The sequence below is a fragment of the Trachinotus anak genome, unplaced genomic scaffold (assembly GCF_046630095.1).
Source record: "Trachinotus anak isolate AG129_WGS33_773 ecotype Australia unplaced genomic scaffold, CSIRO_AGI_Tana_v1 ptg000012l, whole genome shotgun sequence".
Taxonomy (NCBI): domain Eukaryota; kingdom Metazoa; phylum Chordata; class Actinopteri; order Carangiformes; family Carangidae; genus Trachinotus; species Trachinotus anak.
In genome coordinates, this window is record NW_027273863.1 from 5359965 (window position 1) to 5385125 (window position 25161).

Consider the following 25161-nt stretch of genomic DNA (forward strand, 5'->3'; position numbering starts at 1 on the left):
AATACTCGTTCAGTTTCTGTTTTTCTCAGTCAGTTGCTTCATGCCGCTTTGAGAACTCACATGTAAAGGGCTGATCCTCTGAACTTTGTCAAGTTTCTACATATTGTGCTGATTGGTTTTAAAAACGACTCGCCTGAGTAGCCGCCTCTGGAACTGTGATTTAGTCACTTCAAAGTGCTTTTTCATGTGATTTTCTGTTATTTTGTCTGCCCCCTGTTGAGTTTGGAACAGAGGCAAGTCCAAAGCAATATGCTGCCGGAGATAAAAGTAGAGAAATAGATGGTCCACAGAATGGGAATAAGTGATGACGGTGGGGGAAATATAATGTAAGGGCAAAAGATGTGCTTATTTAGCTACTCCTGTAAAAGCTTGTTCATTCATGTCCACAAGGGGGAGCGGATGAGACACAGGCAATTATATTTCTTCATCATGACAGATGGGGCAGGGGCGTCCCTGTTGGTAAGAGGGATTATACTGCATGGGGAGGGGGACACTGATCTACAAAAAAAAGGGGGAGGAATAGATGTAGAGAGCAGGATGCAGAGCTAATGGCAGCCAGCAGCTGATTGGCTGTGACCTCCAGCCAATGGATGTAAGGAAAGAATAAAGCGAGTCCAGTGGTAGAAAGTCTCATCTAAATAACAGCTCTATATGTGTGTGTGTGTGTGTGTGTGTGTGTGTGTGTGTGTGTGTGTGTGTGTGTGAGTGGCACAAAGGCACAATAATGTCATTCATAACACATTTGGTTTTACCGAAAAAAAATCATAAATATTTTCCACTTCTCAGTTTCTATAGATGTTCATACAGGTTATTGTGTTTTAACATATGAGAAATGCAGTAATTAACATAATATCATTAACATGAAGTAATTAACATAACAGATAAGTATAAATTGCTTTTTATATCCCCTCTGTCATCTCTCCTTTGCTGTTTTTCCCGGTTTCCTTCCACCTCAGCTCTTTTCTCTGTCCCCACAGAGCCATCATAAACACCTGGCGTCTTTCTTCTTCTCCTCATGTCTTCTTGGTCTTCTTGGCGAGGTAGCTGTGGTAGTAGAAGTTACTGAAGAGAGCGATGAGGCTGAGAGAATAGGCCAACACCACCACATTCATGGAGTCGGGGAAGTTGCAGTCGGCAAACAGGTTGTAGGTGGTGTGGATGGTTACTATGAAAAACTGGAGCTGGGAGGGCGAGAGACAGATGGACATAAATAATAGAGAGAGAGAGACAGAGAGAGACAATACCAAGTGGCAGCCTGTCTGTGCACTTTGATTCACTAGTCTCAATAGTGAGACTAGTGTGGTCTTATTCTAGATTATATTTTATATAATTACACTGTGAACCTTGTACAACATGCTTGCAATGAGTTTTTGTGTTTGGCGTGATGATGTTTAGTCTCATTTAGCCTCTTGTTAGCTACCGGCCTTTTTTAACAGGCATAAAAACGTAAAGAAATCATGACTGAGGTATTTCCTGACATGTTTTATGTCATAGAATAAAATGTGAAAATGTCCAATTCCTCCGCCTCCATCTTCAGTTAACGTTTCTGAACAATATAAACTTGCTTTGACGAAGTGTGTTATCTGTGAGAGGGAGACAGTCATAGGACAGAGAGAGAGAGAGAGAGAGAAAGAGAGAGAGAGAGAAGCGAAATGCCAAAGCAAATTTCATGCCGGCAGGTTAAAACAACTAGATTGATATAATTTTGATACGACCAATCGCCAAATAATGACAGAGTGATTTAATGTCCCGCCAGCTTTGTGTAGCAAAAACAGTGTTTATTTCCTGCATCAAATAAGAAGAACTGGGTAGTTAGCATTAGCAGGGATAACAGAAACAGACAACAAGCTGAAAAAGGTGGCATCATGGCCTCAGGGTGGAAATTGTGTGTATGATTGAACATAATGGACGTTGAGCATCTAACTACGCGTTCCACTCCACCCCCCCCCCCCCCCCCCCCCCCCTTTCAATGTATATAATAATTACCTCTCAAAAACACAAAAGAAGACACAGAAAATACTATCTCCGATCTCCCCAATCAGCTAAACTATCTTAGCTTCACTTCACTAAATTGTGAAGCCAACTGTAAGAAAGGCTTCGGGGTCACCACTAAGGTCAGTACAATTATTGTTACATAATGGCAGACACCATACTGACCTATATATGCTGCAGCCGTATAGAAGAAAAAAAAAAACACAGTACAGGATGTATTGTCTCCTCATCAACTCTATAAAAAGAAAACAGATGGTCCAGTAACTAGTCCTGTAGCTGAGGCGCATCAGCACTGCTAATCTGTCTAACTATGCCAACAGCCAACCAGAACAATGACGATCAAAGCTGGAGGTCTCCACGTCAGGCCTGTGAAGACTCAATATTCCAGTCTGAGATATGTTTCTTGGACTCATTAGAGGGGAAGATTTGCCAATAAACAACAAATCTGGTAACACTATAATTTCACATACACGCTGCTAAAGGTGACATATTGTATTCAAATGTGAAAAGTTGGTACAGATGAGTCTCTTTGCTTCATGAGCGTCCAAAATGATCAGACCGAATTATGCTAAAACATAAAAAGGGAGCTGATCACTAAAAAGCCCAAAGTGGTGACCTGAGATGCATTTTGCCACATTAACATAATAAAGTGGTGCATTCATGGCAAAAATGATCAGGATGTGAAAAGTGATAACATAAAAAGGGAAAGAAAGTCACGCAGAGGCAAAGTGAACACAGGAATGAATACATCATAAAACAGATACTGACCAGCTGCAGGGAGGTGAGGTAGCGTTTCCACCAGAGGTATTTGGTCATGCTGGGTCCCAGAGCTGCCAGGCCGTAGTATAAATACATCACCACATGGACCAGGGAGTTGATCAGACCGATCAGAAACGCTGTGGACAGATATGCAGGATGAGTATTGCATTTTATTTCCTTGGGAATACGTGTCAGCGTGTTCTCCTGTAAATATATAGAGAAAAGTTTGCATGGTTTGTTCTATTTTCATGACATTTTGTGAGACTGGGCTGCTGGGTTGCACTCACACTGGCCCCCGGCCACATATTTAACCCCGGCCCACCAGTTGAAGATCATGGTGGCGTGATGGTAGACGTGGAGGAAGGTCAGCTGATTGTTTTTCTTCCTCAGGATGAAAAATATCTGGGCCATACAAACACACAGAGGTGGACATACACTAAGATACTGTGTTTACAACTTATTGTATATAATTAATGATTGTTCTGAATAAGAAATGGTCACTTTTCACTCCTTTTGCACTCACAGTGTCACTGAGCTCTATCACTTTGGAGAAGTAGAACCACCAGCAAACTCTGGCCATCTGTCAAGCAGGATGAATAAATATGTTATATTGTCAGTGTTGAAAATTCATTAGTTAATAATCTGTAATCTGGCTTCTACTGTATTACCACATCGTGTGTGTCAGGTTGCAGATAGATGAATATACTAGAAATACATTCAAACTGCAGATTTAGGCTGCACATGAACATGTGGATGGGAACCTTGACGGTTGTAACAGATTATCTGGAGCCTTATCTTTATCGATCTTATATTGTCTCGTAAAGTAAGATGTAGTGAAATGATTACCCTCATGGCCAGGGGGCTGTCACTGTAGTCGACTGGCTGGCACAGCAGACTGTATCTGGCCAACCAGGAAGAGGCTGTGAACTGGAAAGACAAAGGCTGCTTTCATCTCTGCTTTAGTTTCTCTAAATCAGCACAGGGACCTTTCATCCCGCTTTGTCACAAGTGAAATCACTTCCTGTTGCACTGACAAATGTCACGATGTCCAGGACCTGTAGAAACTGTGGGATCCCCTGAGATTTACATCGGTCTGACCTTACAGCTGTTAAACCTACAGAACAATATGTTTTTGGCCACTGGGGGCAACAGAAACGAGCTGTGGGTGCAAAACGGACTTATTATGCCTCCACATGGGCAACAGCCAGAGCCGGAGGCGGATTGTTTTCAGGTTGACCTACGTACATACGTGCCATTCTCAAGGACACGATATCTCAGTAACACCTCAGCGGAACTTCTCCAAATTTGGTACAAACATTCATGAGGACTCAAGGATGAACTGATTACACTTTGGAGGTCAAAGGTCAAGGTCACGGTGACCTCACAAAACACGGTTTTGACCTTATGAATGGTATATCTCAGTAACACCTTGACCGAACTTCTTCAAATTTGGTAAAAACTTTCATCTGGACTTAAGGATGTACTGATTAGGTTTTGGTGGCTAAAGGTTAAAGGTCAAGGTCACAGTGGCCTCACAAAACATGATTTTTGGCCTTGTGAAGACATTATCTTGAGGTCTGAGTGGTGGAGGCATACAACCACTAGGCGGTAATTCTAGTTATGGCCTTTAATGTGTCCTTTCTGTTTCTCCTCTTGTGTATTTTATCTGGTGTTTTACCTTTCCTTTTATTCAATGTATTTTGATTTTAATTATTTCATTTGATTTGATTCATTTGATTGTGAGGCCCTTTGTGACCTGTGTCTGTGAGAGTTGCTATATGAATAAACTTTGCTTGCTTGCTTGCTTGCTAGGTGTTATTAACCAACAGCTTCTTATTTACACACACAGCTTTAACATTCATTTTATCTAATCAAGTCCATAAGTGGATGAAAGCAAATAAATTCTGTTTGGAGTTTTTTTGGTGTGTGTGTTTTCAGTGGAAACAGCAGCCTGCTGTGGCTGAAAACAACATGAGCACTGAGAGTGAACCAAAACAGAAAAAAAAACAGGTTTTAAAATCAAAACAATTAGCTGTTCACCAAAAAGGTCTGTAGAGCTGAGCTACAAATGAGTGACTCCTTTCACATTGCATATTTATTTGACCCATTGTTCATATGAAAATATTGATTAAAACCGCTTTAAAGACAAAATGACTCATCAAATACCAGAAGCACTTGCACTGTATCATCCTGCTCTCATCTCTGCTGTGTGTAGCTGCCCCTCTAGCTCCAACCCCCACACACAGTTCAGGCCTACCTCATAGAACATGTAGGCAGACAGGCAGACCATGGCAAAGTTGTAAACTATCAGGACAGGTTTGAGGTTGATTGGCTGCCTCTTTGCCATCAGCTTTGGCCCCGCCCATATAATGACCAGGTAGCACAGGAAGATGCAGCTGATTGGAACAGGAGAGTGGACCAGCAGCCAGCCGTCTGTTCTCTTGTCTAAACCGATGAAAAGCAAAAGAAAAGCAGACTGTGTTGATGTCTGACATAAGAATACATCTTTGGAACATGTGAGTAATACACTGATAAGGTGAAAACAAAGACTTGCCTCCATTTGCTAGGATCTCTTGGTAGAATAACTGGACTTTCTGCCACAGGGTGAGAGCCTGAGATGGAAACACAAGAGCAGAGGAAATACTGTCATTACCTCGTAAATGCACAGCTAAATCTAATACTGTGTCCAAAACTAAATTTGGGAGAGTAGAAACAATGGAAAAAGAAAAAATGGCTGATACAATAACAGAAGGACAAACAAAAAGGAATATTTATTCTCGGATACTGACAAGGCAAAAAGTCTTTCATGCCCAAAACAATCAGAATTATTTGATATTTATTTTTATTTTTTTTTACTTTGATTTTTCAACATTCTGTAAGACAAATTTCCAAAAAATAAAAAAATAAAGTAATTATATTCTACTGAAACAAGGGTTTGGTCTTGCAACCTTCATCAAAGTCAGTAAGTAAGTGCAAAAAACTCATCTTGAAGAGGTGATGATAAAAATACACCACACACCACAGCAAATGTAACACTTTGTAAAAGCAGAAAAAAGTGTAATTTATATGTTCATAAATTGCAGCCTCCTGTCTTACATAAAGAAGAAGACCTCACTACAAATTTGATTAAGCCACCCAAAGATGATCTGAGGATTATGATTCAGGGATTATGTTCACTAATCCAAACGTATCTCTTGATAATGGATAATAACTAATAATCCTCTTGATGAATGGCTACCTAATGTGGACGCCAGGGTGATGAATCGTCCAGCAGTGACTCATAAATGACAGTGCTGCCATCTAGTGTTTGTGGATAAAAGTTCTGCACACAACAGCTCAGTCTTCTCCCTCAACACATTTCAGACAGAGCTCATTTCATTCTTAGTGCTTCTTCGTGCACATGGAGAGGAGGAGAAACGAGCTAAAGATAAAGGTATGCAGCTAGGTCATCTCTTTATGAGAATGATATTATGCGTGTAATGAAATAAGCCAAGGTTAATTAGTTTAATTCCTATGTCTGTTAGCCTTGTGCTATGTTGCTATGCTCTTATACATTGGACAAGAGTGTTCTGTTTTCAGTCCAACTGAACTGGCAAACATTGGATCTAATTAATTTCACCCTTACAGTATGTTTGCAACACAACGATTACAAGCTCGCACATTATTGATTGGGTTAATGTTAGATCCTGTGCTCAGTGAAGGGAATTTTCAATGGGTCCAACTGTTTTGTGTAACATGCCATGTCAGTAAAGGCATTAATTACTGTACTGGTAGAAGGAAGAGGCTGAGTGGACAGAGCTAAGTACTTTAGCCTCTCCTGGAGCCTCTTCACAAGGATTTACAGACTGAAATCCCTGACAGAGCTACGTGCAACCTGCTGAGGTTTAAAATGTAGAGCACTACTGGATGGAAACTATTAGAAAACAACAAGACCAGAAACATATTAATACTTTAAATTACAGAAGCGTATAAGTATTATGGTTAAAACTAGAAATGTTGCGACAGTCAGTCAGTGAACACAGCTGATGTTGTACTGCACGTTCAATCTAGTCTCCAGAGACTCCAAATGTGACTCATGGAAAATACAGAAAGACTAGTTTTCTCTCAGTCATACTGATAATCAGTTCTAATCTCTTACCTGTGCAATAATAATAATAATAACATAATAATAGAACAGATACGTACTGATACACTTTATTTTAAACTGAAACATCTAAACCTCATTGTAATAATGACAGATTCTGGACATGAAAGCAGCAGCTTTGAGGAAGTGAACTCACCTTCATTGTGATGTTCTGATTTTTCTCTTTAGCTCATCAACCAGTCAAACAGTGCCGCATCTCCACCATGTGTTAAGCAGCACTGAGGTAAGCCACCTGTTCTCTCTGTGTATAAGTGTGTGTGTGTGTGTGTGTGTGTGTGTGTGTGTGTGTGTATGTGTGTTTGGCTTGACATATGGCTGTGTGTTCCCATACACGACTGCAGCAACTCAAGTACTTTCCAGCTAAATCCCATCTAACACACTTTCCAGTGAAATTCAGAGTAAACATGATTGTAACTATAGAAATTTCACATTTTCTGATGCCAAAAAGGATTTCTTTATTATAAAGGAAGGATGATACATAATTTTCCATTTATTAATATGGACTACACAGTCACAGACATATCAGTTCCAATGCTTTTAGAGATGAAAGGTAATGATTAAGTGTATCTGCTCTTTAAACCAAAATAACACTTTAAAAGTTACCTCTACATTCAATGAAGGTTAATCCTGTAACAGAACCTATTACAACAAAGTAAACTATAGTCTATCCACACAATGTTTGTTCTTCTACACACTGAAAGACATGTGAATCCAGTAGGAAAGCTACATTAAAAATGCTGCATTCCTTCTGTGGTATATATAATAGTGGATGATTCCAGCATATCAACAGTTTATAACCTCGAGGTGAATCCAGATTAGACAGGAACCTGACTGAGGTCTGCTCGGCTGCAGTTCACACCATCCTCTGGCTCCGTGTGGATGACAGTGGCCGTTTGGTCTGCTCCACCTCTCCACACACATCCATCTACAGCCTCCTGCAGGCAGGTTTTAAACCGTAGACTTCATTAACTGGAGAGGGCAGAGCAGAATGGTCTGCTCTATCCACACAGAGGGGTGAGGTGTGGCGGTACTGGAACGGAGACCACAATCTGGTTACTGTTAAAAACGGATTCAACTGCTCATTAAACTGTTTACCTGCATATTCGAAAATATTTTTAGTAAAAATAAAAGGCTAAGTAACCAGATTCTAACAAAAGATGAAGGAGAAGTAAAAACCCTAATAACTTAACTTTCTAACGATGTTGGTGATTGTGCTGAGGATCGTGATGATGATTGAGAGGATGAAGACTCTGACTTTTATTCTGACTTGTATCCTGCTCATGTTGGGACTGATTCCCCTGATGATTGTAATGGAGGTGATAATGGTGATGATGTTCATGATGATGATGGTGGTGATGATGGATGTGCTGTTGAGTTCCAGGTTCTTTGTCTCCCTCCTCTGCATCACCAGTGTCCAACTGCATTGTGGGTAAGGCGGTTGTTAGTTGGATGTTCGGCTGCGCTGTGACATTCTTCAGGACGCTGTTCTGGCCACTTGATAAAGTAGAATGAGCCTGGAAAAGAAAAAATACCTGCTAGACTGACATCGTGTTGTTGTAGTCCCTGACTTAACGCTGCAGTAATTGCATTTATCTCAATTAATCAATTAATCTGACTTGTATGGCACTTTTCATACAAACAATGTGACACAAAGTGCTTTACAGAATAAAGCAATAAAAACAACCAATAATCAAAACAATTAAAATAAGACAATAATAGGAGGAACTAAGGAAACACTACCCTGAATCTCATAAATTTGCATTCAGGAAACACCAAATGAAACAAAAACCACAACATGGGCATATTGTTTCATCATGTTGCAGTCACTATTGCCTATTTGCACATTCAGCAGATGTGACACAACGGCATTGTGTTTCTGATCAATATTCTCGTAGATCTGTTTTGGTCTGCTGTGTGCTGCTGGGGACTCGTGTGCACTGGGTTTATCTGAGCTTTTTCACTAAATACAGCTGCTGCTGCTGCTGCTGCTGCTGGGAACAAGGTTAATGAGAGCAGAGACCAAAACAAACCAAAAAAATGAGCTTAAAGAGGCTAAAAAGTGGGTGATAATACACCCAAAGTGGATGATAATTCACTGTGGGTTTGTCATTATGAGTACACATGTTCACATTACACACATTCATTTGGTCCATCATTAATATAAAATCTTAATTAGTGCAGGTTTAATTCAAAGACAGTGTTTTATTTATTTTTTTACTTTGACCTGTGTCACAACCACTTGTGTGTTTGTAGGCATTTCCATGTGTGTGTGTGTGTGTGTGTGTGTGTGTGTGTGTGTGTGTGTGTGTGATTACTCACGGAGCAGTTGCAGATATTCTTCTGATAAGTGGCTCTGATTGCAGCCTCTACATAGGGGTAATGCAGGAAACTGTAAGGCAGCACTATATGGAAAGTGAGGAGACCACACCTGGAGAAAGAGTAGAACGGCAGAGTGAATAAAAATGTAAATTACAATCCTGAACTTTTACTGTTTCCATCTTTATTTTCAAAATATGATGCATAAACAGATGCTATAGTTCTGATTTTCCTGTGCAGGTCTGGGGTCAAATACCATGCCAGGCCATTTCAAAGGGCATTCTTTTTTTCATCTCCTATTGTGTGTAACTCACAACTGATGTGCTCAGATAGCGTGGTAAATTGTAGTTGTGCTTTTAAAATCTTCCACAAGAGGTACTCTAATTTATAATCTAGAATACTATTATTTGTGTGGAAAGGTCAAAAATCATGACATGAGAATGTAAACACTAGAAAGACCAGGGTGTGGGACTGGAAGTGATATTTTATGTATTTTGTGTTTGCTCTCTAGTCTAATCAAAGAGCTGAAAGCCTGCTGGGGGCTGGCTGGCCCTACCTATCATAGACCAGGAAGTCATCTTTGTCCCCATCCAGAGCCTCCCACACATCATCTTGAATGGGTGCCTGCTGGTAAACAGGAACACCGGGGGGCGCTCTTCTCTTCAGCTCCCAGTACATCGCTCTGGAGTGCGCCTCTTGCTCGTTTACGATCATGAAGGACACCTCTGTCAGGTTGCTGCGGTTCAGCCTGTCACGCAGGCCTTTAATACTGCACAGGACGGAGAGAGAGACAGAGAAGAAAGCTGGGAATAATCTTACCTCACTGTCTGGAACAAAGGTCACTGCATAGACACCAACTCTTCACTGAAACCAATGCACAGGGAAATATCATCCGCTCCAGAAGTTATGTTTTGCATTTGTACAAAGAGCCAAGCTGTCATTTGTCTGTACTTTATTAACAGAAGTCTCAACAGTGGTGTTGGTATTAGTGGAGAAGTTGCAAATGCATTGTCTTTATTTCTGATACCTCAGCTCTTTGCACAAACCTTCACCTCTACTTAAAAAAAAACATGGTTAAAATGAGAAATATGAGGCCCACTTCAGGCTTTTATGGGTCAGATTCACCTGAAGGCTTTTCTACACACAAACTTTTAAACATGATACATGTGTTTATTCTGGATTATGGCTGGATATTTGATTATCATATTCTTTATTTGTGTGTTAATCAACAAATGAAAGTGTGTATATAAGAACAAACTCTTGCAATGGAAGCAGACAAAAAGACTAAAATCTACTGAACATGCAACATATTTGCACTGAATGTGCAGCAGCTGAAAGTTTCACATAAAAATCATTTCACCAGTGAAGCTGCATTGTGTTGCCTGACACGTGAACATGAACAAGATCACACAATTTCAGATACAGACATAAAACAAAGAAAAATGTAAGAGAATCTTTGATTTTGTCTTTGGTAAGTTGGATTGTCATCTCCATCTAGAGGAGAGCTGTATGAAGCTGTGAGCTCATCATTTGTGTGCTTATGATTATTTTGTCTTAATTTAAGTCTGTTTTCTTACTTGGAGGCCTGAGTGAGACAGAACTGTCAGCTGGCCTTCAGCAGAGCCACCACCACCACATTTCCCAGCACCTGCTGCATGGGTGCCTGCCCCTTAATCTTCCAGTCGGGGGCGGGTTTGCAGATCCTGGAGGCATTATTGTCCCCCTCCACCATCAGAGTGACATGTGCGGCCCACAGCACACCTGGCAGGGCCGCGTACAGCCACAGCAAAGAGAGCGAGCGCATTGTCCCTCCCCGGCTGCAACGACTACCTCTGTCTGAGGAAAAAGCTGTGTGATGATACTTATTTTGACAAGAAATAAGTAAGTCAGTAAAGTTGAGTCATCAGCCACTATAATATAATACAACTACAATTCAAATGTTGTAGGCCACAGTGGAGAGCAGCATGCAGCAGCAGGGAGTCTGATCTAGAGGCAGACTGAGTTTTTGGCCAGTTTCTCCTGCCCTGAACCAAATGGTCGCTCAGTCTGATCCCAAAATGATTAAAAAAGTACACTCTCTTTGTCTCTCTCATCACGTGGAGATAATCAGCAAAACAAGCTTGTTGTGGGATGAGCAGCCAACAGACTGAAGAATGTCAGGACAAATGGACAGACAGGCTGGCAGGAGAACAGGCAGGCAGAGAGACAAAGAGAGGCAGGGACAGAGACACTGTTCTGTCTGGACAAACACGGTCTGGACCAGAGTTTGTCAGGTAATTGTTCTGCTTTAACTTAAAATGACTTAACGTTTGGTTATGAAATTGCAAATTTGAGCTTAATCAGTATGTCACTGTCTGAAAAACAACCTCACAGCCAACAACATATTGTATGTGTAACTCACAAGCAGAGGCAACCTACAGGATTCAGACTATATGAAGTTTGTAAAAGTTCATTAACAAACCTTAAAATTAATGTGAAACTAATTATAATTATAAACATAACCATATTAATCTGATGCTAAAGAAATAAGTCAATAAAGTCAAATACAACTGGATGACATATTTTATATTTTATTTACTTTTCAAAATAAATGCCCGACAGTTAATAAAAGTAAAACTCTTACCTCTGCCCTCTCGCTCTGTCCTGTGACCTACAACAACAGACAGTAAACTCCTGTTGTTTTTACAGCCTTTGGGCTTTTCTAAGCACTTCCCCCAAATCAAACAGAGGGACAGAGAGAGAGAGAGAGAGAGAGAGAGAGAGAGAGGGAGAGAGAGAGAGTGAGAGAGATAATAGGTGATGTCCTTTTAGTGGGAGATTTAATTGCCAGAACAGGATGTGAGTCTGACATATTGGATCCTCTGTACACCACCAGCGACAGACACAATAGAGACCATGTTGATTAAAATGGGGAAAAGCTGATGCATCTCTGCTTAAGTCTGTGTGTGATTAATGGCAGGATGAGAGGGGACATTCACTGTCAGACCACAGGCCCCACAGTCAGATCACTGCCAGATAAATGAATTTAAAAACTAATTGTATATAAGAAAATAACAGAACCTGAGCTCTGTAAATTAAATCAAATAAATCATCAACATAAACGGACTCCTGATGGTGATGGTGTTTCACTTTGAAATCACTGTTCTAATTAACACATTCCTCTCTGTGCAGTTTCAAACAAACCAATTAAACAAGGCTGTTATAAAAATAAATTATGTTTCTCATAAATCAGCCAGTAAAGCAGGTCTGACTGAGATCAGCTCTGCATCTAAACAGAGACTGAAAAACAAAGAGTGCTACAACAAGGACTGCAACAATAACCTTGAACGCCTTCAGCAACAAAACACAAACCTGAGACAAAATCATGTTGAGACACTGTGAGAAAACAAACAGGTTATAACTGACTAGACCATATGAGCAAATTTCACCAAACAATCTCAATCATTAGCAGAAACAAATTCTACAAAAACTGACAATCCTTGAATCAAAAATCATCAGAACCCCTTTGATGACCTAATTACACCCATATATTGTAACTACCTGGAGCTTAAAATCAGTGCCTCAGGTAACTGTGGTCTGGCAGTGAATGCACTGAAACAAACAGGACACGGAGCATTTTGTACAATTTGTTCTAAAATTTTTACTGTGTAATTCGACCAGCCTCCCTTCATGGTGGTGAGGTTTGGGGTCCACTCATCAGGACTACATTAGATGGGACAACCATACCATAGAGTCCCTGCATGCAGAGTTCTGCAGAATAATGCAATACAAGAATAAACATCCAAAGAAAAACACCAACCAATACATGCAGGGCAGAAGATGCTGTTAGCCTAATTTATATTATTAATACGAAAAAAAGAACACCGACATTTTATTAACATCTCAAATTAAGCCCCAAAAAATACTCTGAGATTTCAGGCACTACAAAATGAACCTCCAGAAGAGGCCCAGGTAAGTCCCAACCTCAGACCAGCACTGCTTCCAACCACCAATCACAGTAAACCAAACTATCAAATTCACAAAAAGACACGCTTGGTGTATAATAAAATTCATATTCTGAAGTAGTGCCATAAATATATAGGACTACATGTTGGTAAACCAAAGACCTTAAATTTGAAATCCCCAGTGCAAACATTAATGAAAATGGAAATTTCCCATTCGCGCACTGTGTACATATTACATACAGTATGTACCATGAAATAGTTACTATAGAGTGCTGTTTTTCCACTCTTCCTGTGGCTGTCTCATTGCCAGCTGCATTTATTTTATTTTATTTTATTTTATTTAGCTATGAGCGGCTCCTCTGTTGTCGCTGAGTGTTGTTTTGTGGCTGCACATCAACAGCACACTCAAAAATGAAGCACTTCTGCACTCTGACCTCTCTAATATAAGCACACTACACATTTGAACATGTTTGTTTTTCTTTTCTGTTAATAGGATTATTACAGCTGGAGTTTCCATTTGAATCTCTGTTGATCCTGGTTCAGTGGACACTCAACTTTCAACTTTTGTAATAGAATCAGTAAAATTCCTGCCTGATGAATCGCTTCTTTAAAAAAGGCTGTTGTAGAGCAGCAGTGTTTACGCATGCTTCAGTTATGGCATATGACTTTTTCAGTTTGAAGCCATGCTCGCAGCTCCAGGATCGTCAGTGTTGCTCGGCCCACCACTTTCAAATATCTCAACAACTTATGAACAGACTTTGGTGATCCTCTGACTTCTCCTCCTGCACCACCATGAGGTTGAAATTTGTAGTTTTATGTCACATTTGAAGTTTTACGTTAAATGTCTCAACAACTATTGAAATTTTGTAGACCTTTCTGGTCCCTCAGGGTGAACTGTAGTAACTTGAGAGCGCAACCATCAGGAGCAGAATTTAACTACTATAGTATCTGGTTTATGACAAATGACATTCCCATTACCAGAACTTTGTTTAGTGATAATTTGCAAATGTTAGCATGCTAGCATGCAGAATTAAGATGGTGAACATAGTAAACATCATACCTGCTTAATATTACCATGTTAGCATGTTGATATCAGCATTTAGCTCAAAACTCTCCTGTGCTTACAGAGCTGCTGGCGTTGACTTATCCTGTTTACCGTCAGAAGGACTGTTGTGTTTTATATTGATCTCATTGATGAGCAATATTTGCTTTACTATGCTTGAGTCAGGCTTTGGACTGTGCAGAGGTGAAAGTCACCATGACAAACAAACCCACAGTCCCACTCTTGCATGAGGCAAGAAGCCAAAATCAATGAAAGTGAAAGAAACAAATGTAAACTGTTCTGTATGCACGTACTGCACTGCACCATAATGCAGTGGTCAGCCTAGACAAACCTGTGTACGTTTGTCATCCGTCGCATTAATCTGTCAACCTTAACGTTACCTACATCACAGTTCACCTCAGGTAACAAGCCAGCAGCAAAACAAATATCTAATCTTTCACGAGAGTGATTTGCTCAAAGTCCAAACTGAGTCAAAGTAAAATTCATTCTTTGTTCTATTCAGGGTAAAGATAACTAAAACTAAAGCTAACACCAGTTTCATTTCAACTCTAATCTCCCCAGTGTAATGTTGCCAGCGAGGCTGTTAATCTGTTAGCTGCCTGATAAGCAGTGCAGATATACATGCACTGTAGCTTTAGATGAAGTGAAATGTGTATGTCTCTCTCTCTCTCACACATTTGCATTCACAAAAAAAAGATAAACAAATACACATAATTCTGTACGGTCACTTTATTTTCGCACACGGAGTGTTTTGGATACTGAATGTCATGTGACTTGAGCTTCTTTGATATGCTTTGTTGTAACTTCAAATGCTGTGTAAATGTGAACACTTCAAGACAGAACAAATAAAGCATCCAACTATATAAAATCTATCTAGTGTAGAATAGAGGATTTATTTTTATTTCCTTGACTGAACACAGCTCTAAGAGTGTGCTCCCTAATAGAATCTATTATTTCTGACTGATAAAAGATTTTGGAAACTTTTGGAAAACAGCAAAGGTCTCAGTTTTGCAAATGTGATCAAAATGGGCTACACAACCAACCCTGACTCTAGCTTTGATGCCAGCATTTGAAAGATTTGTGAAAGAGCAGGTTCTTTCAAACATCATGGTTTGAGACCAGAAACCACTGATTATACTTAAAAGCAAACATACTCCCAGACACTTTTATCTCAGTTGTGTGCTGCTTTACACACCATTTACAGACACATATTGAGTGAATTTATCAAAAACATAAAGCTTGCATAAAAACCTCATAACATCCCAATACTCATATCCTTTCCCAGGATATGAGCTTATTTTCTCCCAGTACATTTGAGTATATTGAATAAAACCAGGGTTTTATTGTGCATGTAAGCACACTCAGTGAAACACACATTAATCCAGGCTTTGTGCAAATTACGTCTACACCTACACACAATCTCAACCTCTCCTTCGCCAGACTATGTGGTGCGTCTCATCACATGTTCAAGATTATACTGTAGCTCAGCATCTTCAGGGTAGGAAACACCATAAGCATAAACCTAGGCTAGCTGCAGGCCCCAGCATCTTACTAAGCAAAGCCATGCCTTAGTAGTGCGGATCACAAGCACAACCAGGTGACATTTAAACCCGTGAACTTACGATCTCTGTCAAGAGAAGCATAAATTTATATTGACGCTAGTGTCTTTCATGGATGAGTTAAGAAGCATAACGTGCTCATCTTCTTTCACTTGACATCAAATCTGCAGATGTCTAACGCAGCAAATTCTACACATTCTTCCTTTGGTTAGAGTGGACAGATCACGTAAACTGCCAGGATCAGGACAAAACACCTATCAGTTCCTCCTCATCATTGTCCCCAACACCTTCTGTGGGACTGTCGCATGTGGCCATGAGCCCGAGTCCCAGCTCTGCCAGCTCCTCACAGCTCATGTCAGTCGTCACCATGATCTTAGTCTCCAGGCGGTTGCACAGAGTTCTGTATGAGGGTAACGGGTACCCCACCTCTCTCAAGTACTCGTAGCCCTTGGTGCCAACAGCACAGCGGATCTTTCGGGCCTTCAGGATGGTCTCTGGAGACCAGACAGCCCGACGGGAGCGCTTGGTGAGGGACAGGGCACGAATCTGGTCCTCGTACAGGAAGTTTTGGAGGCCTTTCTCGATCCGGTCCAGACGATAAAGGCGTTTCTTCATCTCCTCTGCCTGGCAGAAACAAAGAGGGTATATTAGGGCTAGAACAGTGACTGGCATCGCTGCATATTTCAACTTCTTATTCTTCAAATGACTTCCTTTCTCAATTTTTAGATTTTAAAATGACTTTGCATGTCAAAGTCAACACAGCTAACAGATAATTAGAGCCAATAATTAAATAACCAGGCAATGAAAGCTTATGCAAACTGTAAAGTTAACCACACCACATATCATAAGTCTGATCAATGTAGTGTCATTGATCAGATTGTAGCTCTTGTAATGTAGCACAATTTCATTGGTGCCAAAAAAAAAAAAAAAAAAAAAAGACACTAGCAGCTGTCCTACCTCCTTCTGCAACCTTGCAGTGTGCTGCATCTCCTGCTCCAACTGTTTCTTGAGGAGTCGACACTGCGTGCAGGGCTGCTGGTCCTCGCCTATCCTGTCTGCATCATCCTCTTCCATGCCAGGCAGAGGGTTGCGTCTGGCGTAGCCATGGTCCCCAAAATTAAGGTCTTTCTCCACTAGGACAGAAAGCATTGTCTAACGAGTACTGTATTTCCTCCCTTGGATCTGGTACATTTTTAATGTTGTAACATCATTTTAAACAGATTACTCTGTGTTATATCAAATTTATAATTCAGAGGAATTTCAGGATAATGATATGATTTTGACACTGTTTCTGATTATGTTTTAAATGCCAAATAAAGCAGATTTAATCAGTTTTAGGCCACTAGGGGTCAGGAAAACATCAAACCTGACAGATACAAAGCAGGCACAGTTTGTAAAGGTGTGTCTGCTAACATGTGACCACCAAAAGCCTATTAAAATATTCAGCAGACACAGAAAATCTTTACTGTTCAAAAAAATTTTAATCCAAATATAAGTACTAGTGACAATCAGTGGTTGCTTGAATTTGAATTAATGTTGTATTAAATTTATTACTATTCTGAGGTTTGTGTTTGACTAGACCGCGATATTCATTACTGCAAAGTCCACCCCAAAAGTGCTGCTTTTTCAGTCCCTAAAATGCTTCCAGAGAAAACAGACATGGTCGAGAAGGTCTGTAAGTTTAGCAGAGTACCAAAAGTACTCTCACTGACACATGTAATAGAAAATAACCAAGAAGGAATTTGGTAGTATATTCAGGTACCTGGGTCAGGTTTGAGGGGCACCAGGATGTATGAAGGGATGGTTGCAGGGTAAGGAGAGTCCCCAACACTGAACAGAGTAGGGATAGCATTGGGCTTCAGCTTCTTCCCCCCGGCTGGAGACCTGGCTATCTCCTCAAACTGGCTCTGCTCAAAATGATCCTAAAGCAAACAAAACAGATAAACACCGATGCATTTTTTTTAACCGATCGTGCATTCAGTAAGTGCAAATTTTAGTTAGATGTGGCAGAAGGAAAGTAAGGAGTGCTTATAAACTACACCACAGTGTCCTCTTATCATATAAATAAATACACAAAAAAGACGAGTGACTTTATTTGTTGATGCACTGTCCTATTTGGTTTAACCCTGAGTTTTATATTGGACTGATGCATCGTCTCCATGCAAGTGCCACAAAAGGAAACACTAGTGTTAGCCTTAGGACACTAAGATGTGTCGGTGTAAACTTACCTGACACAGCCTGGAGTGAGGAGTTGGTTCAAAGTCACGACGACAGTTCACCACCCACTTCTTCTTACGGACGGGGTCTTTGGGGAACCTAAACAGCTGCTTGCCTATGCTGGTTGAATTAGAGCAGTTTGGAGCAGAGCAGCCACCCATTGCAGCAGTTACAACAAGTAGCAAAGCTAAATTTAGCAGACGTTAAGTTAGCTTAGCTGGCAGTGGTGCTCAGCTGGAGATTTTAATCATTACTTTTAGCTTACTATTTATGTGGTGGAAACCGAGAAAAAGTTACGTTGCAGTAAAAGTTCACGCGTGGAAACCAGAGTGCTGTCCTGCAGGAGTTCACATATTATTTTATGGATATAGTTTAAGATAGTTTATCCGAGGAAAAATATTTCTTACTTTGTTTGAGCCAAAATGGCGCACTTCTCTTTGATGGTTGAGTATGGTGACGTATTGTTTATATGTGTCTATTGTAAATGCCTGTCTGAAAAAAATATTGAAAATCAAAGAGTCAAACATCGAAGGGAATTAAAATATAAATTCCACACTTTCTAATGAAAATTATTTTTTAATTAATCATGAATATTTTGTGCATATATATAATGACAAACAGTTGTTATATCCGCTCTGGTAATAGTCCAACTACTATGGGTTGTTTGTCAGAGGACCCCAAGAAGCACGTTGAAATGTTTACGGTTGAGCCGCGGTTAATTGTCGACCCGAATAAATGCCAAGAAATGAATAAATGTTAATTACAAAATTTATAACGGTAATACAACAAGTAAACAGCAAGCTAGCCGTCAGCATACAGCAGCCCACAATGAAAACCTTTGCAAGTTAGATAAGCTAAGCTAGCTAATATTGTAGTTAGCATCGGTAGCTGCAGAAAACGTTCGTTTCAGCAGCGAAAAAGAGATTTAGCTTTCTGCTCAGTAATTCACGTTGACACAAACATGGTCTCTTCACTGGTAGTTCCAGTCATTGATGTCCAGAATGATAATTTCAAAGAGCTTTGGCCAGCTATGGTAGTGGCCATTAAAACATCGTCCTTCGTTGCAGTTGACACGGTAAGTGCAAATGTTTGTGTGTGTCTGTCGGACCAGCGTGAAAGCTAGTCTTCTGTATTATCACTGAGAGGCACAACTGCGGTCAGTCTGGCAGTAGGCTCAAGAAGAGTATCAAAGGCACATGTACATAAATGTTGATCAAGTCAGTGGTGCCTGTTGTTTTAGGAGCTGAGTGGTCTTGGGAACAGGAAATCCTTGCTGGCTGAGTGAGTAAAAACATTAGAGATCCTCTTACTTCTTCCTAACACGTACACCCAGACACCTAAAATAGTATAAAGTGACTGTCATACAAGCAGCAGTGGATGCTTAATATAGGTTTTTGACTCAGTCTGGAGCATTATCTAACTGCTTAGAGTGGTATTTGCATGTCTCTGAGTTGGCCCTGACTCTCGCTGTCATGTTACAGGTCTATAGAGGACAGATATAAAGCCATATGCCATGCAGCGCGGTCTCGCTCCATCCTCTCCCTGGGAATCGCCTGCTACAAGAAACTGGACTACAAGGTACAAGATGATGCCTTTTCTAACTGCCTAAAACTTATGGACACTGATGTCCACATACTTTTGGCCATATGCTGTATACCATAGTGATTATTATGTATTAATACTGAACATAACATATACAAGTAGCAGAATGTCAGTTAAAGTTTTTTCTCACAGACTCCACTTGGTTGATGTCAGGTTAGAGAACCTGCCACAGCAGACTTCTTGAACACTACATGTGTTATGTCTGTGAAGTTATCCTCAGCTGCTGCCTCCTTTTGTCTCCCCCTTCCCTTCATCACCCCCTTCTCCAGGCTGCAGACACATACCTGGTCCAGGTGTATAACCTCACCCTGCTGTGTTCAGAGGAGTACATCATTGAGCCCCAGTCAGTCCAGTTCCTGGTGCAGCATGGATTTGACTTTAACAAGCAGTACGCTCGTGGAATCCCTTACTGCAAGGGCAATAATAAGGTGATGATGCCTACATCCTAGATGCTCTTTTGTGTTGTACTTTGTGCTCTCTGTTGTACCTGCCTGTAGTAATATAACAAAGAACAGGACACTGCAAAGGATAATTGAACGTCCTCAGTTGTCATTATTTGACTTCTTGCTGTCCTTTCTCTCTCTACCCTCTTTGTCAGGGAGGATCTGACGACCGGGGTGTCCACATCAGGGCGTTATTCACTGAGCTGCTGCGGGCCAGGAAACCACTGGTGCTCCACAACGGCCTCATCGACATGGCCTTCCTTTACCAAGTACTATCTTTGTCTTTCAGTTTTATTCCTTTTTAATTCAGATGTTAAATGTATTTCAAAGGTTTTATCAGCCATAAAATCCCCAATCTATACTGTATATATTTTTTCAAATTAGTTAAAATATAAATGTTCACTGAACAGTTAAAATTTGTCTAAAATCGAACAAAAGTTAGTAAGAAATCAAAATATTGTGTTTCTTTTGACCTACCAAAAATAGGAAATTTAAGTTTTATGTCTTTTTCTGCACTGACTGTATATATACAGTGGGGGGGCAGTCCCATTTGTGATTTGATGTCTGGTGTTATATAGGGGCAGAACAGACTTCTTAAATCACCAACAGGACATAACCAGCTCAATGTAGGCTTCACACAAAAAGTGATGTCCATCGATCCATTTTCTATACCACCTATCTGAAACAATCAGAATCAAAAAGTGATGTGAATTCTAATATCACTTTGGCTTAAAGCAACAACAAAGCTTGTGCTGCATTTAGTGTTGCACTTGTCGTATATCATCTTACCTAGCTCTTGTGGGTATATGGTTATAGCAAAATATAAAAAAAAAATTGATGTTTGTCAAGAGTAAATCATTAGCTGTGGTAAAAACATCAGTGCAACAACAGTGACAAAAATCATATAATAATTGATTTATATTGGGTTTGTGTCTTTCTCACAACATACAGTTTTTATTTAATGACTGTTTTTTTAAAACTCTCGACCAGAGTTTTTATGCTCATCTGCCGGAGCGCCTGGCCACCTTCACAGCCGACCTGTCTGAGATGTTTCCTGCAGGCATCTACGACACCAAATACGTCACTGAGTTTGAGCTGCGGCTCACTGCCTCCTATCTGGAGTATGCCTATAAGAAATGGTGAGTATTGGTTTATAATAGTGTATAGACTCAAATATGCACAGTATCAACACTTTTAATTTACCCAGACCTACAAACACTTGCAAACAATGTTTTAGTTTCAGTGAAAATACAGAAAGTTTAATAGCATATAATAAGTCCATGTAAAATAAAATTAGACCAGAGTCTGTTGAAGCTTTTATGGTTATTATATTTTTTGTAACTCTTTACATCCCTTTGTCAAATGGACAAAAATTGTGTAATTGACCTAAACTCTAAAATGATTCATTAAAACACAGATGTCCCTTGCACAGATTAATACTGAACAGGTCATCAACAAGGTGTTTAAGTTATAAATGAACCCACACATCATCAGTGACTACTTTAATGTAATGTAATCAGGAAAGAGTTTCACTGTTTCAGCCACATATTTGATCAGCCACAGTACAAAAACTGTCCAGTTTCCTCTGTGTGCAGATTGATAAGTGCACTTTCACTTTTTGCATGTTTAGGCATGATGTTTCTTTTTAAAATAATGTGTCTTAGTACTGTTGATATTGTTGATCAGCTGCAGACTGGCTACTGCCATTAACTCTTGTTCATTTCAGTTTTTTTTTAAATACATAATATTTTTGGTTATTTTATGATTGTTCTTGTGTTTGCAGATTAGTTGTGTGTATTTGTGTCTATGGAAATCACAATGCACAAGATGTCACAGTGTAAGAAAATGATGGATGATGCTGAAGTGAAAAGAAAAACGTTGTGATGTGTTGTGCTCTTTGCCACTTTACAAACTTGAAAAAGGAGCTGCGTATGTTTTCATGAGTTATAGTGTCTCTCTCTCTCTCTCTCTCTCCGTCTCCTCACATTACGTCCTCCACCTGCCAGTAAACTGGATAACAGCCGCAGCTTGACCTCCGGAGGGTCCGGACCTCATGTTCATGTAGAGTTCTGTCAGTACGCCGGTCACATGTCCAGCTACGTGGACTACAGAGAGTGTCCAGCTGTTATCTCTTCCGAGGGACAGACTGACATCTGCCAGCGCTTCTCTGTGAGTTACAGCCCGAAGGAAACTTTCAGTTTAGTCAGCACAATCCTGTTTATCTTCCTGTGTCTGTATCTGTAAGAACCATAGACTGTATATAAAGATGCACGTAGCCTTGGTGATGTCACCCACAGGTTTTTCACAAGAGTGCTTTTGAAGCTCAGAGTGGGCTGCTCCACCGTCACCATCTTGGCAGTGCCTGACTCTATGTAACTCCCAATTATTTCAAAATCTGAGCCGAGACTTTGGCCTGGCAAACATATGCTCACTTACCTGTCACTCAAAGCAGACATGCCCTTAATTATTCAGAACTTTAAGAATTAATAAAATATAAACAAGTGAGTTATACAAAAATTCGCCCCCGTACAGTTGTCATGAAGCAGGGAATTAGCTATAGAGACAAAACAGTTTTTATACCAGGCTGTAAACATGTCTATTTCTGCTGTAAAGTTGGATGTTTTAACATGAGACTCTTTGGGGATTGACTCACTTTAGGAGTCAGACTCTAGTGGCTGTTTGAGGAACTGCAAGTTTTGGCACTTGAATGTTGGCCTCATTTTCAGCCCCGGAGGTTGCCATCTGGTTAGCACATACAAGTCAAGTAGTTAATTTGTGTGTAAATATTTTAATTAACCTTGACTTTGCTTTTGTATGTTTGTTTGACAGGCATTTGGCTGGTGTCCAAATGGTACCCAGTGTCCATTATCCCATGACACTGACCTGATCATCCTCCAGGATGAGAAAGGTGGGGAGGACAAGAGAAAAAAGAGGAAGAGACACAGAGAGAAGAAGAAGGGTGAAGGAAAGATAGCAGAGGGCTCCTCCATCTTTCACGGTGCCCCTGAAAACAAAAGACGCCACATGGAGGTAGATCAAGAGGAATCTCCTGACGACCATCAAAAAGCGACTGCTGGTCTGTGCACAGAGAGTGTGCCTCTAAAGGACAGTGATGGAAACACGCAGCAGGATGAAGGAGAGAAGTGGAAAACAGACAGTGCAGGGAACGGAGTGTGTGAAGACAACACAGACTCCAGAAACTCTGCAACAACTGCCACAACAGATGAGGACACAATCATGAAAACCAACACAGATGACAGTGTTGAAAGCAGAACAGCAGATGGAGGAAGAGAGAAGATTAGTGACCACTCAACTGGGACTGAAGCTCAGAAGAAGACTGAGACAGGAACGCACCGGGCGGGGTTTGATGCCTTTATGACAGGATACATCTTTGCCCACTCTTGCACCCTCCTCAAGAAGGAAGGAGCGGGAGCTGTAGAGGAGAAGGAGCACAAGGAGGACGAGCAGTCGTGGCTTCCTGCCTGTCTCAATAAGGTTTACCTCAGCGGCAAAGCAGCTCCTCTCAACGTGGTCAAAAGCACCTTCTCCAAGTCGTCCAAGGCCCACATGCAGAAGATGGAGATGGTGTGGGGAGGGAGAATGTAGTGTGCACCCTCACACGCAGCAGGACAATTATAGCTTTATACAAATGGAGGTTCACAATTTAGGTTTTTAGCCATGCTAGCAGCGTGGATGCTAATGTCTTTCCATCACTTTGATCCAGCCTGGAATATCTCAACAACCGTTGGCGTTCATGGTACCCAGAGGATGAATCCTACTGACTTTTCTTCTAGGGTTACCATGAGGCTGACATTTTTGTTTTTTATCCAAATATCTTGGTAATTTTCTGATGTACTGTTAGAACATTGGTTGGATTTGAAAACCTTTGGGGATTCCCAGACGTCCCATGTGGCACCATCATCAGGTCAAAGTTGTTTAATTCATGATCAGTGATTTATGATCAAATACCTGCTAAACTAATTATATTCCCAACATTCTCAGCTGTACTTTGTGTTAATTAAGTGTTAGCATGCTAACAAAGTAAACTAAGACGGTGACTGTGCTTAACATTACACCTGTTAACACTTTCATTGTGAGCATGTTAGCATGTAGCTCCAAGTACATCCTAAAAAAACCACCATCTTCTGATCTTCTAAGAACAGGGGCAAACAGTCGATAGTGGTAATGATGCCTTTACGGAAAATAGAGATGCACTCATTAGTTCATTGGTCGACTGAAAGACAATTGATTGGCAACTATCGGGATGATCTTGTTTTAGTCATTTCTTAAAATAAAGATGTCCAACTTTATCAAGTGCAAGGATTTGTTAGTTCATCATCTATATTTTTAGTTTTTGGCTGTTGGCTGTTGTTTTCTGGTGTGTTATATACCAACAATTAATCAAGAAAATGGTCAGCAGATTTATCAATTAAAAAAAGAGCCTAAGTTTTAGCCCTAACAGTAAAAACACAGTCTGACCAAGTTGAGAGTCTAGGGAGATAAAATTCGGTTTCTCATCCATGTTGGTTTGTTTTATGCTCCCATCTTGTTTTTACTTATTTAGCAAACCTCTCTGGATTTTTGATGTTACTAATCAAACTGTAAAAATCAGAAATTTGAGAGAAGAATGAATAATGGCATTAGCAACTTGGGATTGTAAGACCAGCAATAAATTGCGATGCAAAGGCACCTCTTGTAATTAAATTAGCTATTATGTCTCTGTGAACAGCCAAAGAGAGATGACAATTGACATGCGGCTATGCCACATTACATATTTTGTATAATGACCTGTTTTTGAAGTGAAATAAATTAACTTCTCTGTCAAAGAATCTTTTGTCTTTCTTTCTGTCTCAGGTTTATTTGGCAAGAGTTTATTTGGCGAGAACAAACTCAAGACATATCATCACTTCATACAATAAATGAATAACATAGCAAACAGTGAATGGACACTCCAACGTACGCTACTGACTTCAATTAATGAGGTAGAGTATCTATGCGTATTGCATAGGTTACAGTAAAAAGGCAAATTACAGCCAGTCTTGTTGACTTTATCTCCTTCACCCTCTTCACTCTCTCTAACTGACAGTTCAAGCGAAGCATCAAAAAACAAACTCAGACGAAC

At 40.3% G+C, this 25161-nt stretch overlaps 4 protein-coding genes across 8 annotated transcripts; 1 reads left to right on the forward strand and 3 right to left on the reverse strand.

Annotated features, from left to right (window-relative positions):
• Nucleotides 1–725: 725 nt before the first annotated feature.
• Nucleotides 726–7214, reverse strand: elovl8a (ELOVL fatty acid elongase 8a). The gene is made up of 8 exons (XM_071490377.1): nt 7032–7214; nt 5306–5363; nt 5009–5196; nt 3598–3678; nt 3275–3331; nt 3039–3153; nt 2761–2888; nt 726–1181 (listed from the first exon to the last, which is right to left on the reverse strand). Exons 1-8 carry the CDS (start codon nt 7035–7037, stop codon nt 1014–1016), a joined length of 801 nt encoding a protein of 266 aa, XP_071346478.1. The 5' UTR covers nt 7038–7214; the 3' UTR covers nt 726–1013.
• Nucleotides 7215–7325: 111 nt separating this feature from the next.
• Nucleotides 7326–14340, reverse strand: selenop2 (selenoprotein P2). Of its 5 annotated transcripts, none has more exons than XM_071490370.1 (6): nt 14216–14300; nt 11835–11912; nt 10789–11047; nt 9768–9980; nt 9215–9323; nt 7326–8409 (listed from the first exon to the last, which is right to left on the reverse strand). In XM_071490370.1, the coding sequence occupies exons 3-6, from the start codon at nt 11013–11015 to the stop codon at nt 8089–8091; spliced, it is 870 nt and encodes a 289-aa protein (XP_071346471.1). In that variant the 5' UTR covers nt 11016–11047; nt 11835–11912; nt 14216–14300; the 3' UTR covers nt 7326–8088. The 5 variants fall into 5 exon arrangements, with proteins under 5 accessions (XP_071346471.1, XP_071346470.1, XP_071346472.1 ...); XM_071490369.1 differs by having other exon boundaries at nt 11835–11861; nt 14216–14297; XM_071490371.1 differs by lacking the exon at nt 11835–11912 and having other exon boundaries at nt 14216–14340.
• A 589-nt stretch (nt 14341–14929) lies between these two features.
• LOC139628586 (THAP domain-containing protein 2) lies at nt 14930–18431 on the reverse strand. Its single transcript, XM_071490375.1, has 4 exons — nt 18006–18431; nt 17540–17699; nt 16735–16910; nt 14930–16401 (listed from the first exon to the last, which is right to left on the reverse strand). The coding sequence occupies exons 1-4, from the start codon at nt 18153–18155 to the stop codon at nt 16018–16020; spliced, it is 870 nt and encodes a 289-aa protein (XP_071346476.1). The 5' UTR covers nt 18156–18431; the 3' UTR covers nt 14930–16017.
• A 195-nt stretch (nt 18432–18626) lies between these two features.
• On the forward strand, nt 18627–24868 carry toe1 (target of EGR1, exonuclease). The gene is made up of 8 exons (XM_071490368.1): nt 18627–19069; nt 19235–19275; nt 19476–19572; nt 19866–20024; nt 20195–20308; nt 21030–21178; nt 22046–22208; nt 22869–24868. Exons 1-8 carry the CDS (start codon nt 18956–18958, stop codon nt 23643–23645), a joined length of 1614 nt encoding a protein of 537 aa, XP_071346469.1. The 5' UTR covers nt 18627–18955; the 3' UTR covers nt 23646–24868.
• The last annotated feature ends 293 nt before the right edge of the window (nt 24869–25161 follow it).

Bases quoted from the DNA above. Each gene is read 5' to 3' on its own strand.
- toe1 (XM_071490368.1), top strand. From the start codon at position 18,956: ATGGTCTCTTCACTGGTAGTTCCAGTCATTGATGTCCAGAATGATAAT. The intron at 19,070-19,234 runs GTAAGTGCAAAT...CTGTTGTTTTAG, and splicing joins CCTTCGTTGCAGTTGACACG to GAGCTGAGTGGTCTTGGGAA. The intron at 20,025-20,194 runs GTGATGATGCCT...CCTCTTTGTCAG, and splicing joins ACTGCAAGGGCAATAATAAG to GGAGGATCTGACGACCGGGG.
- LOC139628586 (XM_071490375.1), bottom strand. From the start codon at position 18,155: ATGGGTGGCTGCTCTGCTCCAAACTGCTCTAATTCAACCAGCATAGGC. The intron at 16,911-17,539 runs GTACCTGAATAT...TTTCTGTCCTAG, and splicing joins GCCCCTCAAACCTGACCCAG to TGGAGAAAGACCTTAATTTT. The intron at 16,402-16,734 runs GTAGGACAGCTG...TGTTTCTGCCAG, and splicing joins CTGCAAGGTTGCAGAAGGAG to GCAGAGGAGATGAAGAAACG.
- elovl8a (XM_071490377.1), bottom strand. The intron at 3,332-3,597 runs GTAATCATTTCA...CCTGCTTGACAG, and splicing joins ACAGCCCCCTGGCCATGAGG to ATGGCCAGAGTTTGCTGGTG. The intron at 3,154-3,274 runs GTGAGTGCAAAA...TGTATGGCCCAG, and splicing joins TGATAGAGCTCAGTGACACT to ATATTTTTCATCCTGAGGAA.